The sequence below is a fragment of the Macaca mulatta genome, chromosome 15, assembly GCF_049350105.2.
Source record: "Macaca mulatta isolate MMU2019108-1 chromosome 15, T2T-MMU8v2.0, whole genome shotgun sequence".
NCBI classification, from domain to species: Eukaryota; Metazoa; Chordata; class Mammalia; order Primates; family Cercopithecidae; genus Macaca; species Macaca mulatta.
In genome coordinates, this window is record NC_133420.1 from 58,256,749 (window position 1) to 58,275,771 (window position 19,023).

At 37.2% G+C, this 19,023-nt stretch overlaps 1 protein-coding gene across 10 annotated transcripts in view; it reads right to left on the reverse strand.

Moving 5' to 3' along the window:
- The window catches only part of INVS (inversin), a 236,930-nt gene that overhangs the window by 190,235 nt on the left and 27,672 nt on the right, over positions 1-19,023 (reverse strand). For all 10 annotated transcript variants that reach the window (XR_013404658.1, XM_077965649.1, XM_077965642.1 and 7 more), the window contains exon 3: positions 17,304-17,470. Coding sequence is in view for 9 of the 10 variants with exons in the window: in XM_077965649.1 (XP_077821775.1) it covers positions 17,304-17,470 (167 nt within the window). In the remaining variant the exon portion in view is untranslated. The remainder of the gene's footprint in view (positions 1-17,303; positions 17,471-19,023) is intronic.

Below are 19,023 nucleotides of genomic sequence, written 5' to 3' on the forward strand. Positions count from 1 at the left end.
AGATGAGAATCAGAAAATGAGGATAATTCGTCACTCTGCAAGTGACAAGGTGACCTTGAAGAACTTTTTCAAACTATACCTCAGTTTATTTATATAGAAAACACATAATATACAACTATTCCAACTGCTATGAAGCTACTATGAAGCTAAATGAAGTTTTTTTTTTCATACTAGAACCATGTTAGAAAAATTCAAAGTTGCGATTTCAATCAGAATGTGCTGACATGTTATTCCTTGTGACTATAAATTTTACCCATGTAAACAGAAGTACATAAACTATAATCAAAGTGTTAAAGGACAGACGGGTTTTCATTTCAACTCTGGTTTTTTGTTTGTTTGTTTTGTTTTGTTTTGTTTTTGAGTCGGAGTCCCGCTCTGTCGCCCAGGCTGGAGTGCAGTGGCGCGATCTCGGCTCACTGCAAGCTCCGCCTCCCGGGTTCACGCCATTCTCCTGCCTCAGCCTCCCGAGTAGCTGGGACTACAGGCGCCAGCCACCTCGCCCGGCTAGTTTTTTGTATTTTTTAGTAGAGACGGGGTTTCACTGTGTTAGCCAGGATGGTCTCGATCTCCTGACCTCGTGATCCGCCCGTCTCGGCCTCCCAAAGTGCTGGGATTACAGGCTTGAGCCACCGCGCCCGGCCTTCAACACTGGTTTTGACTGGAATACTAATTTGAAAGTAAGATCCTAAATATTCGAAAGCAGCTTCTAAACTGGAAAATGAGAGGATATGTTTAGAGATAGTTTCTACATACATGTAAGAAGACAAACAATACTGGTTTAAAAACTCCAGAAGTTGGAATAAAATGAAGCAAGACTCTTTAGGACTTTCTCACTGCTTGGAGAAAGTAGCCTAGCCAGCACTGAAGTCAACTGCAAGAGCTGCCTAACATCACCATCTCAATCCAGAGGTTTCTTAACATTCTAGGACAGGCCGGGCGTGGTGGCTCACGCCTGTAATTCCAGCACTTTGGGAGGCCGAGACGGGCGGATCACGAGGTCAGGAGATCGAGACCATCCTGACTAACACGGTGAAACGCCGTCTCTACTAAAAATACAAAAATTAGCCGGGCGCGGTGGCGGACGCCTGTAGTCCCAGCTACACAGGAGTCTGAGGCAGGAGAATGGCGTGAACCCGGGAGGCGGAGCTTGCAGTGAGTGGAGATGGAGCCACTGCACTCCAGCCTGGGGGACAGAGCGAGACTCCGTCTCAAAAAAAAAAAAAAAAAAAAAAAAAGATTCTAGGACATAAGAGTTTCAAATACTAAGATTTTCCTACATTTCTAAGTAATGTGGGCATCACAAATGTCTTTTGGTGCCTTCTTTCGGAAGCATACCAACAGCCAAAAACTCACAAACTATCACTAATTGCTTACTCTTCAGATACCCATTTGCTACACAGCTTGTGGTAGAATGGGCACTTATTAAATTGTTTTAAAATGGACTAATGAGTGGATACAGCCACAGAGATGCCTAGTAGTATCCACTGAAAATGTTTAACTAACTAAAGCAAAAGGTATGAGTAATGGCACAGAACCCAATTTTTTTTTTTTTTTTTTTTTTTTTTGGCTGCAATGAACATGTCTTATCTATATAACAAAAAGAGTTGAAGAAAAACAATGACAATATTTGAAACATGGCAGTCTGTTACCTTCAGACAAGATTATGGGAGTTCTACTGTCACTTTAACAATATTAGTTCATTTACATAACACAGTCAAATCCCAGATCTAAAGTTGTTTTCATACATACGCTGTACCATGTAAGTCACCAAGATAAAAAAATGACTTTTCTTGACATGGATGGAATGTATATGTGTTGGCTTTACAGAAGGACTGAAATAGAGGTTGAGAATGTATAAAGAATGGAGGTGATTTATAATATAGATTCGTCATTTAAAATATTTTGTAGCTTTAAATAACAGCTTTAATTAAAATCTTTTCATTTTAATGTGTTAAACATAAAATCTAATTCTTCCACTGCCTCTTTTCCTGTGCTAATATTTTACTTATGCTTCAGCTGTTTAAATGTTGCTGCACAGTTTAATTACTTTTCTTTGCACTAGAGTAATTTGTCTGGTGCTTGTTGCCTATGGCATTATATCCTTTGTAAACTTGCAGTTACCTTATGTCTATCTCTTTCCCTTGGAATTTTCTGCCATTTCCCAGTCTTGCTCAAACATATCTATTTCTATTAACCTTTTTGCTGCCATCATTTTAGAAATAACTTACTTTTACCTTAAAATTTTTGCATAAAATGCATTCAGATGGTTCAAAAAATAATACAAAAAGGTACATAATAAAAGCTTTCTCCCACCTCTGCTCTAATCTGCCCCATTCCTTCCTCTACCCTCACTCTGGATAAATCATTTTATTAGTTTCTTATATGTCTTTAGAAAGGTTTTACATTCTTAATCTTTTTGGTGTTTTTTTGTTGGTTTGTTTATTTCTCTCTTTTTTTTTTTTTTTTAAGACAAGGACTCACTCTGTTGTCCAGGCTAGAGTGTAGTGGCACAATCATAGCTTACTACAGCCTCGAATGCCTGGGCTCAAGCTGATTCTCCAGACTTGACCTCCTGAGAAGCTGGGATTACAGGTGCACGTGGCCTTGCCCAGCTAATTTTTAAATTTTTTTTTTTTTTTTTTTGTAGAGACAGGCTCTTGCTTTGTTGCCCAGACTGGTCTCAAACTCCTGGCTAATGCAAACAATCCTCCTGTTTTGGTCCCAAAGTGCTGGGATTATAGGCATAAGCCACGACACCTGGTATTGTTTATTTTATTTTTTAATTTTCTTTGCAATTTATAGTCTTAATTTTACATAGTCTTATTTTTAACCCATCTCTTATTCACTTAACAATACATCTTGAAGGTATTTCCATTTTAATAGACAGACACCATCGCCATTCTTTTCACAGTTTCCTAGTTTTCCATTGTATAAATGTACCACATTTTTTAAACCAGATTCCTATTGATGGGCATTTGGGTTGCTTCCAACCTTGTTTTTGTAAATATTGCTGCCATAAAAAACTTCTATATATATCACTTCTTACTTGTGCAGGCTTATCTTTAGGATAAATTACCAAAAATGGAATTGCCTGGTCAAAGGGTATATGCATTTACAATTTAGATAACTATCCCAGGAGCAGAGTATGAAAAAACTTATTTATCCACGGCCTCACCAACAAAATGAGGCGATAGGTGGGGAAAAAAATCTTAGCATAGTTTTAATTTGCATGACTTTTATATGTATATTTGAACATATTTTCATATGCTTGAGGGTCATTTTAATTTCTTTCAATGTAAACTGACCGCTGATTTTTCTCTAGGTTGCTTATCAATTCCAAGGAGCAATTCATATTTGCCCACTGTTGTAAGTGAAGATGTATTTCCCAGGTTGTCTTTGGCTTTATGTTTGTGGTTCAAGAAAGTCATTTTATAGAAGACTGAGTAAGTAGAGGTCCTGTACAGGTCTACAGAAGACTAGGCATATATAACTAAGCATATAGTTGTGTTTTGCCCAATGTCATACAATTCGTGGCAGAGTTAAGTCTATAATTGAGTTAATATGTGATTAGACAGAAGAGGTAAAGGGGAAAGAAGAGAATGATAACTAATTCAACACAATAATTTAACAAATCCATTCAACTAACATATATTTAGCACCTACTATGTGCCATGCAGTTTTTAAACCCAAGTGACTAAAAGAACACAGTATCATAAACTGATGAAGGACAATCAAAGCAAGGAATTGAAAAACAGGTACTCAAACAAGTACATGTACACCTACGTTCACGGAAGCACTATTCACAATAGTGGAAACAGCACTTAGATGAATGAATAAATAAACTGTGGTATATACACACAACAGAAAATATTATTCATCAATAAGTTAGCTATATACTGTCAACTAGAAGCTTATTCTAAGATACTATCTCTGTTATTTTCTCTTTCCCTTCTAAATCACTTAATTTCACCTAAGAAACTGTCTTTTAAACTCTAGACTCATTAAAAAAAGTTAATAAATACAGTGTCATTGGTTTTATGAAAGACAGAAAATATTATTCATCCATAAAAATGAAGTACTGATACATGTGACATCTTGGATGAACCTCAAAAACATTATCCTATGTGAAAAAAAGCCAGACACAAAGGTCAGATATGATTCCTTTTTACATGAAATATCTATAAATCCATAGAAACAGAATGCATGTTGGTGGTTGCCAGGGGCTAGGAAGACAGGGCAATGGAGACAAACTGTTTAATGGATAAGAGGTTTTACTTTAGAGTGATGGAAATGCTTTGGAACTAGATAGAGGTAGTGGTTGCACAACATTATGAATGTACAAAATCTCCCTGAATTGCTCACTTTAAAATGGTTATTTTGGCTGGGTGTGGTGGCTCACGCCTGTAATCCTAGCATTTTAGTGGGCCAAGGCGGGCTGATAGCTTGAGCTCAGGAGTTTGAGACCAGCCTGGGCAATAAGGCGAAACCCGTCTCTACAAAAAATACAAAAATCAGCTGGGCGTAGTGGCACGTGCCTGTAGTCCCAGCTACTTGGGGGGCTGAGGCAGGAGGATCACTTGAACCCGGGAGGTTGAGGCTGTAGTGAGCCCTGATCATGCCACTGCACTCCAGCCTGGGTGACAAAGTGAGACTCTATCTCCCCCCTCCCCACAAAAAAGGGGTTAATTTTATACTATGTGTATTTCACCTCAATAAATTGTTTTTAAAAATCAGATGACGGGACTGATTACAGGTAAAAATGTAAGGTCTTGTTTCAGATATGTTGAAATTGAGATTTGGGGAAGATATCCAGGCAGAGATTTCTAGAAGATAGCTGGAAATATAAGTCTGGAATTACGGGAGAGGCTAGGGCTAGAGACAAATATCTGAGGGAAAATGGCTGAAAGTTACAGAAGTAGATGAGACCTCTGACAGGTAGAATATATAGAAAGACTTTTATCTTGGGGCAGAAATGGGAGCTAAAGGAAAAGAGTTAATAAAGAAAACAATGAACTATCAAATGAGTAGGAGAAAAATAAGTTACTGCAGTATCAAAGTCCAGAGAAAATTCTGAAATGAACAAGTGGTCAATATATCAATGAATCAGAGAAATACAGAAGTACAAGTACAAGAACTAAGAAAGGAGTAAGCCTAGGTAAATTAGGTCACATTGTGCATCATGAAAACAACAACAAATTTCTGTACCCTATAATATAAAACAAAGCAGCACAAAATATGTTTGTAAAAGAAAGCTCTCCCTACATATTTTCATCTGTTTTGATTAAATAATGTTTCCACAAGAAAAACCATCAATAAGCCTGGGCATGGTGCTCACGCCTGTAATCCCAGCACTTTGGGAGGCTGAGGTGGGTGGATTGCTTGAGGTCAGGTGTTTAAGACCAGCCTGACCAACATGGTGAAACACCGTCTCTACTAAAAATACAAAAATTAGCCAGGCGTGGTAGCAGGCCCCTGTAATCCCTGCTACTCTGGAGGCTGAGGCAGGAGAATCGCTTGAACCCAGGAGGTGGAGGTTGCAGGGAGCCGAGATCACGCTGCTGCACTCCAGCCTGGGTGACAGAGCAAGACTCTGTCTCGAAAGAAAAAAAAAAAAAAAAGCAAACCATTAATAAAAGTAATTTAAAAACAAAAGTTGAAATCAATAAAATTACAAGATTAAAGACTCTTTATCAAAAGTATCTAACTAGGATCTAGGCCTATATGCATCCCTTTTGATTTAAATAAAACAGATTTGTTTGAGCAAATGACAGAGCTGGAAAGGGTAGGAACTGGGTACAGAAACATTAATATGATAATGTTTCTTCAACTCAAATATAATATTTCCAATTAAAGAATAAAAAGATGTTGCTCTGAGGGTTAAATGTATAAGGAGATATATATATATATGTTTTTCTTTTAGACGTAATGTTACTCTTGTCACCCAGGCTGCAGTGCAATGGCATGATCTCGGCTCACTGTAACCTCCACCCTTTGGGTTCAAGCGATTCTCCTGCCTCAGCCTCCTGAGTAGCTGGGATTACAGGCACATGCCACCACACCAAGCTAATTTTTATATTTTAGTAGAAATGGGGTTTCACCATGTTGGCCAGGCTGGTCTCGAACTTCTGACCTCAGGTGATCCACCTGCCTCAGTCTCCCAAAGTATTGGTCTGGGGAGGTGTGAGAGGAGCAGCAGTAGTCCCCTATATCCCTAAGGTGTCCTTTCCTATTCAGTCTCCCCTACTTTAGGGCCAAAACATCTCCCTCTAATCAAAAGAAAACCTACAGATCCTTGTTTTCCCATCTGTAAAATAAGAATAATTTCCAAGGGCCCTTCCAATTTTCATATTTTATAATTGATTGTCAAGAATATTCACATACATTCTAAGTTCATGGCATATTCATTCATTGAACAAACATTCCTACTGTGTATATCTAAATTTTCCAACTGTCCTTTCGCTTTTTTTTTTTTTTTTTGAGATGGAATCTCCCTCTGCTGACCAGGCTGTAGTGCAGTGGCGCGATCACAACTCACTGCAACTACTGCCTCCCAACTTCAAGCGATTCTCCTGCCTCAGCCTCCCGTGCAGCTGGGATTACAGGCGCGTGTCACCATGCCTGGCCAAGTTTTGTATTTTTAGTAGAGATGGGGTTTCACCATGTTGGCCAGGCTGGTCTTGAACTTCTGACCTCAGGTGATCTGCCCACCTCAGCCTCCCAAAGCACTGGGATTACACGCTTGAGCTACTGCGCCCAGACCCAACTATCCTTTCTGTTCCCATCTCCCCAGTGACTTTGATCCATCAATAATCCATTCTTTCTCCTAAATTTTTGGTGTCTCCTTTTCCTTAACATTTAAACATGTTCAAATATCTCTCATCTATTAGATTACAAGAGACTTAAAAGACTTATCAACCAAATGCAATGTACAGACCTTGTTTAGGTCCTGATTTGAATAAATCAACTGTAAAAAAAAGTTTAAGATATAATCAGGAAAATTTGAACACTGATTAGTAATAATATTACAGAATTATCACTAATTTTTTTTGGTACAATGATATTGTGGGGATATATGAATTAGATATATACTGAATATAAACTGAAATATTTATGGATGAAATAATAGAATATATAATAAAACAGTTTGGTTGGAGTCTACAGAAAGAAGTTTATGAATTAATATTTATAGAAAGTGGGTGATGATTATACTGGGAGAGATTCATTATTATTTATTAAAAATTTTCCCACCACAATTTCTTCTGTTAACACTTTTCCTGATCAAAAACCCCATTAATCAATCACTCAGGCCGGGCGCGGTGGCTCAAGCCTGTAATCCCAGCACTTTGGGAGGCCGAGACGGGCGGATCACGAGGTCAGGAGATCGAGACCATCCTGGCTAACACAGTGAAACCCCGTCTCTACTAAAAAATACAAAAAACTAGCCGGGCGAGGTGGCTGGCGCCTGTAGTCCCAGCTACTCGGGAGGCTGAGGCAGGAGAATAGCGTAAACCCGGGAGGCGGAGCTTGCAGTGAGCTGAGATACGGCCACTGCACTCCAGTCTGGGCGACAGAGCGAGACTCCGTCTCAAAAAAAAAAAAAAAAAAACAATCACTCATACTGTCTCCATATCCTCATTTCCTGTTTAATCAACAGTGACATATAGCCAGCTTGTATGTCCACTAAATACCATTGCTCTTCCTAAGGTCACTTTCTAACTGAAAAATCCAATGAAAGCCTTTTAATTTTTATCATATTTATATCCATCCATTTATTGAGTCATTTACTGGAAAAGGAACTATTCAAATCTTAGCATCATAGTAAAAAAGATGAAACAAATGGATCCTCTTCTGCTTGAAACCTGTTCCTCTGGCCCCATAACACCACTCTGATCTAGTTCTCCTATCTTTTACTGTCTCCTTTGTAAGTTTATTTTCTGTAAATAAACCTTAAATATTGGTGCTTTCTATTTCTGATCCTCTTCCCATCTATAAACCACACCTGAGCACTTCACCTACTTCTATGGTTTCTATATGTATACTAATAACTCCAGCCAAGACCTCACTTTGGAGATGCAAATGAGTATATCACAATTCATGCTAGTCATTACCACCGAAGCCTAAAATTCCATTTTTCACAACTGAACTTGATAATTTCCTCTCAAAATTGTACCTTGACTAGTATATCCTACCTCTATGAGTCATGTCATTAAGAGCTAGGAATACCAATCAAAAGGTTCAGTAGTAAAACAGGATAGATATCTAAAGGTTATGGAGCCAATAGTATTGAAAATGCAGCAAAGACAAATGGTATAAGCAGAATAGAATAGTGATTCTCAAAATGTGTTGCCTACATCATCATCATCACCTGGGAACTTGTTAAGATAAGCAAATTCTCTGGCCCCACACCAGCCCTGCTGAATTAAAAACACTGGTGGTGGGGCCCAGACATCTATGTTTTAACAAGTCCTCTAAGTGATTCTGCTGCATGTTTATCTGAGAACCCCTGGAAAAGAGCATAGACACAGGGCTTTCATGTAGCTCCTGAGGCTAAGGATGGGGGAAATTCGACCTGAGTGCTTAACAGTCTAGGTCAGGAACCATTCTTGACTCCATCCTCCCTTACCTACCCTACAAATAATGTCTACCAAGTTCTGAACATTTTATCATTTTTTAAATAACACTTTAAAAATTGAGAATATAACATATACAGTAAAGTGCATAAATCTTAAGCACACAGACTGATACCTTTTAATGTAACCAACACACACACACATATAGAACATTTTCAGCACCCCTGAAAGCTTAGTCATATTCTTCTCAGTCATTACCCATCTTTTAGGTAACCACAAATCTGATTTGAATCACCATAGATTAGTTTTTCTTGCTCCTGAGATTCATATGAACAGCCAATAAATTTTTTATAAGTGTCTGACTTGTTCCACTCAACATAATGTCTATGAAATTCACTTATGTGGCTGAACATGTCAGCAGTTCATTCATGTAGTGTTCCACTGTAGGAATACATCACAATTTAGCTACCCATTCACCTGTTGGTACGTATTTGGGTTGTTTGCATTATTAAGAATATTTGCTTCTATAAAGAAGAGACACAAATGGCCAACAAACATGAAAAAATGCTCAACATCACTAATGATCAGGGAAATGCAAATCAGAACCACAATGCAATACCATCTTACTCCTTTAAGAATGGCCGTAATCAAAGAATAAAAAAACAGTAGATGTTGGTGTGGATGAGGTGATCAGGGAACACTTCTACACTGCTGGTGGGAATGTAAACTAGTACAGCCTCTATGGAAAACAGTGTGGAGATTCCTTAAGGAACTAAAAGTAGAACTACAATTTGATCCAGCAATCCCATTACTGGGTATCTACCCAGAGGAAAAGAAGTCATTATACGAAAAAGATACTTGCTCATACATGTTTATACCAGCACAATTCACAATAGCAAAATTGTGGAACCAACCCAAATGCCCATCAATCAACCAGTGGATAAAGAAACTCTGGTGTATAGATATACACAATGGAATACTACTCAGCCTTAAAAAGGAATGAATTAACAGCATTTGCAATGACCTGGATGAGATTAGAAACTATTATTCTACGTAAAGTAACTCAGGAATGGAAAATCAAACATCATATGTTCTCACTGATATGTGGGAGCTAAGCTATGAGGATGCAAAGGCATAAGAATGACACAATGGACTTTGGGGACTTGGGGGGAAAAGTGGGAGGAGGGCAAGGGATAAAAGACAACAAATATGGTGCAGTATACCATAGGCTCTACCATGGTTCTCACAAATGGGTGCACCAGGTTCTCACAAATGGGTGCACCAGGTTCTCACAAATCTTCACTAGAGAACTTACTCATGTAACCAAATACCACTTTTACCCCCAATAACTTATGGAAAAATAGAATTTAAAAAAAGGAATATCTGCTTTTCTAAATAAAACTATCATGTAATTCTCATACATGTCTTCTGGTAGAAGGAGGCACTTATTTTTCTTAGGTATTATAACCGGGCTGGGAGCATGAATTGAGATGAGGGGTGTGTGTATGTGTGTGTGTGTTCAGCTTTGGCAGATATAGTCAGATAATTTGTGAGAGTGAATGTACCAATTTACATTCTCAACAAAAATGTTGGAGAGCTCCAGTTGTTCCATATCTTCACCATCAATCAATACTGATTGCCAGACTTTTTTACTTTACACATTCCACTGGTCATGTAGTGGTAACTCATTGGAGTTTTAATTTGCTTCTGATTAGTAATGATGTTGTATACCTTCTCATGTGTCTTTTAGGCACCTGGATATAATCTTTTAGGAACTAGGGCTACATGTTTCAACATGAATAAGTTTCAAATACATAATATTAAGTTGAAAAAGCAAGCTGGTAAATGGCACACAGTATAACACCATTAATTTAAAGATGTAAAAAAATATGGTTTATGCATAACAGTGTATGTGCACATGTATACATACACACACACACACACACACACACATAAAGGTAGAAACATATGCATGGGAATTGAAACCACCAAAATCAAGGCAGACTGAGGAGACAGAGAAAGAAGGGTATTGGAAGATAAATGAAAGCTTTCAAGTGAATCTATAGTTTCGTTTAAAAATTCTGAAGCAAAAATAAGAAATTCTCAGTTTGATCTCTTCTAGGTATTAGGTACCTAATGTTTTTTCTGTTCTCCATTGTTTTTAGTTTGTTTGTTTTTGTTTTTTTGAGATGGAGTCTCACTCTGTTGCCCAGGCTGGAGAGCAGTGGTGCAATATCATCAGCTCACTGCAACTTCCACCTCCTACGTTCAAGCGATTCTTCTGCCTCAGCCTCCCGAGTAGCTGGGATTACAGGTGTGCCATCACGTCCAGCTAATTTTTGTATTTTTAGTAGAGACGGGGTTTCACCATGTTGGCCAGGCTGGTCTCAAATTCCTGACCTCAGGTGATCCCCCTGCCTCGTCCTCCCAAAGTGCTGAGATTACAGGCGTGAGCCACTGCACCAGGCCCCGTTCTCCTTTCTTATCTCTATGCTTAAGATAATTAAAAAAAAAAAAAATCCAGGCATATGCAAAGGCAAAGAGAATGTGAGTACAGTAATTTATAAAGAGATGTAAAAGGAGTAGAGTTCAGTTTCCTCATCCAAGGACAAACTGGACAAGAAGATCCCAAAGAGCCTTTCTATCTCTGACATCTAATGATCTCTAAATAGTAATTTGATGTTTGCGCCTACATTGTAGTGTGACTAACAGCAATAATATTGATAATGTAGTCCTTGAGAATAAATTTCTCCAACAAACAGAATGCTTTATAGCTAAGGACTCATCATCCCTACATAGAATGATAGGATGTATTATTCCATTTTATAGATGAAGAAATTGAGGCATACAAGAGTGTTATTTATTGAGAAATTAAGCTCACAGAAAATCTTTAAAAATCCTGATTGCAAAATTGTAAAGGTGGGGAGTGGATACTGAAAAGGAATAAATATAATTATTCATTTAAATTTCAACAGTTTTGAAGGCCATGCCCTTCATATTAAATCTATTTGATATTCACATTTACTCATTCATTCATTCATTCATGTATTCCCTAAACAAATTACTGTCTTTATTAAGTAGCAGAAGTTATGCTAGGACTGTAACTATGAAATCAAATAAGACATGGTCACTGCCTTCAAATAGTTTTACTGGGGGTGAGATCTAGATAAGCAAAATCTCCAATAAACTGTGGTGATGAGTTACGGTAGAGCTATATATGTACTGAGGGGGAATATAGAGTTGAAGGGGACTGGGGTGTGGATTGTTTGTTGTGTTTGTGTATGCATGTGCAAAATAAGAAAACCTAATAGTGTTACCTGGTATAAGTGTTCCTGAAAAGTTTCAGAGGTATTCTTTTTCCTTTTTGTAAATCATTAATATGGAAATAGCATATCTTGAAAACTGAAAATTAACATTCAATTTTCATAGATGAACTGAGAATTGTTTATGAATTTTAAAAAAGGACAATGCAGCCACAACCAGAAGGTTCTTTAATTTTTGTGTTTACTGTGATATAATTTTTCAAAGTGGGTAGGGTTAATCTTCTTGAAGCCAAAAAACCTATTGGAAGATTAAACATGCATAACTATTAACATATAATAATATTTCTAAAGTTTTTTTTTTTATCATTATTAACAAATGTATCTGTAGAAGTCAGAGAAATAGCAGCCTCCCTGGAGCAAAACATTTCTAACAATTAGATATCTTTTGTGAGAAGCCCAGAAAAGCTATGATCAATTGCTTTCTTGGATTAAACTGATGGTTCTAAATGAAAAACAAATTAGGTGCAGATGTTCAGCATATTGAGATTAATTTTATTCTCATGGGTAAACCATTTCTTCAGTTTCTTGGACTAACAGTAATTTGTTTCCAGAGAAGTGAACATGTGCCGAAATAACTAAGCCAAGCAGCACAGCTCAGTAAGTTTTTCCACACACATATATATAAAGTAGATAAATGTTTCCAATAAACAAAAGGTCTCGCATTTGTATTAGTAATGACTTTCTATAAAAGTAAAATAAAATCCATTCAACCAAGACATGTCAGAACCTACTAGATTCAGACAGATTCAAAAACAAACAAAAAGAGCTACTTGCCTGGGGCTCCAGCCTAGTAGAAAAGGGACAAATAAGCAATAATTACAATATAAGGTAATGGGGCTCAAATAGAGATGGGAGCAAAACAATTTGGGAATATGAGCTTTTCCCACTAATGAACCCAAGAAAAGATAACATAATATAGTTCACTATCACACACACACAAATACTAAAAACATAATAAATAATATATGAGAATGTTTGGTCTTCTCACGTCAGTAATAACAATGACTATATATTATGGGTATAGATATTTTATAAAACACTTATGTATTACAAGGTAGATCAATCAGCTTTAATTATCATTTAATACCTTCATCCATGATCTTTGTAAGCAACTTAAGAGCAGGAATCATGTTGTCCACCTTTGTGTTCCAAGGCCCAACACGATGCCTGTTACATAATAGTTTTAACACATGTTGAATGAATGAATGTATACACATATACATGAGTGTTCATAATGACAAAAATAGCATACTTCTGCATTCATGGATACCAGAATTGAGTGGGACAGACAATACTTGGAAAGGATATTTGATATCCAATATATCAGAAGGTTCACTAAGCAAAGGGAAATGAAGTTTAATAGGGATGGGTACTGAGAGCACCTATCTATAAGTTAACATATGTGATTCATATTTTTCATATTCTCTCTAGTTGTATAATTATGACTACATAGTAGATATTCAACAAATGCTTGTTGAATGAACACTTCTATCTCCATAATATATCTCTTAAACCCAACTCCTCTCTATTGGCCTGAACTATAATAGCAATCTATGGATCTCCACTCTTTCGCTTCCAAAGTAGCTTTAGTTGCCATATTAGTCCCCCTAAAACACACTGATCATGTAACTTTTATTTTCAAATTTCCCAAAAGGCTCCCTAGTATTCAGGATCCCTCATTTAAAAAAAAAAAAAAAAAGAAATGCATAGGGAGTTCATAGTACAAAAGCCTGGAACTGACACAGAGCAGATACTAAATGGCCAAAAATTAATGAACTAGGTTGTGTTGGGAAAATTAGTTATCCATACACTTTAAAGTGAGAATGGATCCCTATACAAAAATCAATGTTATGTATTAAGAGATTTAAATATAAAAGAAAATATAGGATAATTTAAAACAATCTCTACTCAGCTCTCTAGTCTCCCAGCTGTTGTTTAATACTAGGTTTCTTAGAGCACCACCGTATACAAGCACAGTTTAGCAATCCGCTAAAAACTTGCGAGGAATTTGTATCCAGATTCTTGCATTCCTTCTCTGCAATTCCCTCCTCTCCAGGATTTTGACCTTTAAGTTATAGCCACTATTATCTCCAAACTCTGCCTCAGTTTCTTCAGCCCGGTAAGACTACTGCGTCCTGTTAGGGTTGTATTCTTTTGCATTCCAATTTGGAAAATGCCATAAAGAAAAGGCCAGGATGAATGTGGTGCTCACTTCATGTGTTTCTCGTCTTTGAATGATTATAGTCTCTTAGATCCTGCCTGTGCTGATTGTTCTCAATGCCTTCAAACAGTGTATACAGTATTTTATTCAGTTTTTACAGATTTTTTTTGATAGGCAAGTTAGTTTAAAATAAGCCATTATGGCCAGAATCGATGTCTAGTTATGAAACTGTCTTGTTGGTTTCTCATTTTTCTGATTCCTTGTTTTTTAATTTTTTTTTAATGTATTTACATTTTTTTTTGAGGCAGGGTCTCACTCCAGTCCCCCAGGCTGAAGTGCAGTGGTGTGATCTCTCCTCACTGCAGACTTCCTGGGCTCAAGCGATCCTCCCACCTCAGCCTTCTAAGTAGCTAGGAGTACACGTGCTCACTACCATGCCCAACTAATTTGCGTGTGTGTGTGTGTGTGTGTGTGTGTGTGTGTGTGTATTTAGTAGAGACAGGGCTTTGTCATGTTGCCCAGGCTGGTCTCAAACTCCTGCCCTCAAGTGATCCACCCATCTTGACCCCCTAAGGTCCTAGGATTACAGGCGTGAGCCACCACGCCCTGCCACATTCCTTCTTTTAATTATAATGTTAAATAAAATAGATATTTTTTGAGACAGGGTCTCACTTTGTTGTCCTGGCTGGTCTGAAACTCCAGGGCTCAAGCAATCCTTCCACCTCAGCCTCCCAAGGAGCTAGGATTACAGGTGTGTGCCACTACACCCAGCTAATATTTTTTTGTTTTAAATAAATAGAGTCCCTCTATGTTGCCCTGGCTGGTCTCAAACTCCTAGCCTCAAGAGAGCCTTTTGCCTGGCCTTTCTAAAGTGCTGAAATTACAGGTGTGAGCCACTGTGATTGGCTGATTTCTTCTTTCATATCTTTAAGCATTCCATCAGTGGTTATTTTATATTGTGTCTCTAATGATGCCAATCACTGATGTTTTTCATAGACTAAATCTGTTTGTTGTTTCTGCTGACTCTTATTCATAGTAGATTGCTCCCTTATGTGTTTGGTGATCTTTCATTGTCAGTTCATGTTTGGTTTATTTAATATGGGAAAATCCTGGAAGTTTAAGGTGAAGATGTTTTCTCTAAAGAGAATTTGTGCTTGTGTCTGTTTGGAGGCAAGGAGTATTACAGCCTTGGGACATATTATCTCCAGTTATTCTTTGAAAATTATTTGTAGATCATTTACTATCTTATTCCTTAATCAAAGATAGTATATACTATCTTTGATTTCTGAATGCTGGTGCTTTGTATAAAGCACAAATGAACGAACACAATGCCCAGATTTGATTGGACACAGGAGAATACTAAAGAATTATTACTATCCTTTGCTGGAAATTCAGATCCATTACTCCTTTTGGCAAGCATGTAAAAACAAACAGCAACACAGAGAAAGGAAGAAAATGCATAATTATCAGATACTTGAAAGAACGTGAAATCTGTTATGAAATCAACTATGTAAATACTGCCATATAAATCATAGTTCTATTAATTCTTTGATACTATGAAAAACTTCTAATTAAAAAAATCAAAGTAGAAACAAAAAAACAAAAGAAAACAATGCATGGTATCTGATGAAAAGATTACAGCTAACAAGTCTGGTTTTACATTGCTCTTCTTTCAACCATCTTGGTCATATAATACTTCTACAGGATGTTATACTGTTGGATCATCAACTGAAATCCTCACTTGTTCCATGTAATCTGCTTGCCGTTAAGCTAGGTTCCTTCACTTCACATTTTTGAAGCTGAGTTTTACACCTAAATCAATCATAATGAAAAATCTGAAGGGTATCAAAGTCTTAATTTTGTGGCTATTCCCAATGTGAACTGTTTGCTCTTTTATGATAACAAGTTAAATGGAGTTAACCTTTCTCGAGTGAATAATTTCATCAGCTGACAAGCCTAAATGAAAGGTTATAAATATCTGAGCAGTAGTTAAAACTGAGATTGAAAATGAGGGAGTTTTTTTTTAAATTACTATAATAAAAACCAAATTCAAGAGAAGTAACTTTGGAAATAACCTACAGACCTAACTGAGAAGCGCATATAACTAGCATATTCAGTAGTATAACTCAATGTCAGCCTCTTTTTATGCATTCAACTAATGAAAGGTATTTTTCTAACCCCTTAATTAGCTATATCTGATTCACATTTTTAAATAGAAAATAACTCTAACAGTTCCCGCTGGATCTAACTCATTTTAATTGCTTTTTATTCAAACAATTCAGAAATCTAAAATAACAAAAAGAAAATACCAGGACTGCAAATCTATTTTATAGAACAAAATTTTATGGAGGAAAAACAGTTTTTAGGTGAATAAGTCTTTAAATAAATGTAGAAGCTTCCTATTTTATCTGTTTGATGGCTTTAATCTTAAAAATCTGAGCTCTTAAATTTAAAAATGTGAAATCACTGATATTGGCAACATAGTTTTAGATTTTTAAAAGTTGAAAATACATTCAGAAAATAAATTTATTTTATGCCTCTTAATGCCACATATTTCAAGAGACATTTCAACCTTTTAAATTAAATTAAATTAAATTAATTAATTAGAGACAGGGTCTTGCCATGTCATTGAGGATGGAGTACATTGATGTGAACTCAGTTCACTGCAGCCTCAACCTTCCAGGTTCAAGTGATCCTCCCACCTGAGCTCCACAAGTAGCTGGGATTGCAGGTGTGTGCCACCATGCCCAGCTAATTTTTAAATTTTTTGTAGAGATGTGGTCTCGCTATGTTGCCCAGGCTGGGATTTCGACTTTTTACAGTAAAAGTAACACTCATTAAGGAAAAAATTTTAAACCGTGAAAAGGAAAAAAATTCCACATATGTTCCCCAAATTTAAACCTAACCACTATTAATATCTTTGAGTACTTCTTTTTGGTCTCTATTTTTTCCCTATACACAGATTGGTAACATAGTTTGATCACATTGTCTATATAAATTTGATCACTTTTTTTCCAATAAACTTTAGATCATAGAATAAATTCTACTGTTCAAGGAACCTGGAATGCAGCTGCTGATAGTTATCTGTGCTTTTACTCTCTGTAGCTTAACGACAGCTTTTAGAGAAAATATATAAAATCTATGAGTCATGCACTTGAGACTTTATTATCTGTCCATTGCATAGTTTCACTAATCAACTAGCAGATATCACACAAAACATTTACTCTTCAAAGAAATTTTACTTCTTACCTTCTGGGCTGCAAGATGGAGGGCTGTTCTCTGGCTATGGTCAGTTTTATTCACATCTGCTCCTGCCTTCAGGAGAGCATCTGCACAATCCAATCTGTCAGCCAACACGCAATACATAAGTGGTGTTCTCCCAAATTGATCTTCTTTGTCTTTAAGAGCAGAGTTTCCTATGAGGACAAGAAACAGATAGTGATATTTGATAATTGTTATTACTAATATAAGTAGGAACTATATTTGCTGTTTATTATCAAGCATTGTGCTAAATGCATTAAATATATCATCTTATTTTTACTTATCCTATGAAGTAGATATTACCATTGTCATATTATATGAAACTGAGGCTCAAAGTAGTTAAGTAACCAGTCTATGTTCACACTGAAAGCAGGTGGGGCTAGAATTTAAACTGATGACTCAATCATATTATGCTGAACGAACATTTTGAGATACAGAGCTACTTATGTTCCTCCCTCACTCACTCTTGTCTTTTGAAACAAATATTTAATTAATGCCAACTGTACACTAGGCATTGCGGTATGCTTTATGAGTGATACAAAAATGAATCATAGGCCAGGCATGGTGGCTCACACCTGTAATCCCAGCACTCTGGGAGGCCGAGGTGGGCAGATCACCTGAGGTCAGGAGTTCAAGACCAGTCTGACCAACATGGTGAAACCCTGTCTCTACTAAAAATACAAAAATTAGCCAGGCGTGGTGGCAGATGCCTGTAATCCCAGCTACTCAGGAGGCTGAGGCAGGAGAATTGCTTAAACCCAGGAGGTGGAGGTTGCAGTGAACCAAGATCGTGCCGTTGAACTCTAGCCTGGACAACGAGAGCAAAACTCCATCTCAGAAAAAAAAAAAAAAAAGTCACGGTTGATTTCCCTTTCTAGACAAGATGACAAGCTAGAGCAAGTACACAGTATCCTCATCCTCCTGCTAATTACAACTAAAATCCCCAGGGCAAAAGGCAAAATAAATGACAGGCGGAGAAGGGAAGGCAGCCTTGACTAGGAACTTTGAAATTTGAGAGACAACCTGTGGTAAGTTCCCTGAAGCATTTTTTGTTTGCTCGTTTGCTTTTGCCTCCAATCTATAGTAAATTATAGGCTACAGTAGCCTATAATCCAGAAGCACCAAAGCACACAGATGCCAAACGTCTCAAGAGAAGTCTACTCTCTCTAGTAAAAAGACTGGCAGGCAGGTAACTCTGCCGAGTGAGCCATTTGACTACGCTGTACTCAAAACACATACAATAAAAGAAACTGTACCTCTTTTCCCCACTGGACACTATAGAGACTGTTGGGAGGAGCCCTGTCAAACTACCATGCCCCGAATTAAGCAAAGGATATCAATGAGGTAGTATTTTACCCCTTTCCAACTAGAGAGTAGGAGAGTAGGAGTATAGAGAGGACAAAGTTGGAGGAAGTAACTCTTTAAATTGGTATAAAAAGTTAGGACACTTTGGTATAAAAAGTCAGGACACTTTTGAGCAGCCCATGTGTGAAACTGGTATGAATCAAGATAGCAAAAGCTCTGAGAATTGAACTATAGTTAGATTACTGCCTTGGTTCTAAATGGGCCTGAGCAGCCCAGAGGTGGGGCAAATCAGAAGAGCCCTGCAAGATCTCTGAAAACGAACTTGAAAATGAAACCACAAATTCGAAAGAGAATGTTCATTCTAAACCTTGACAGATTGTCCATTTACTAAAATAAGATCCAG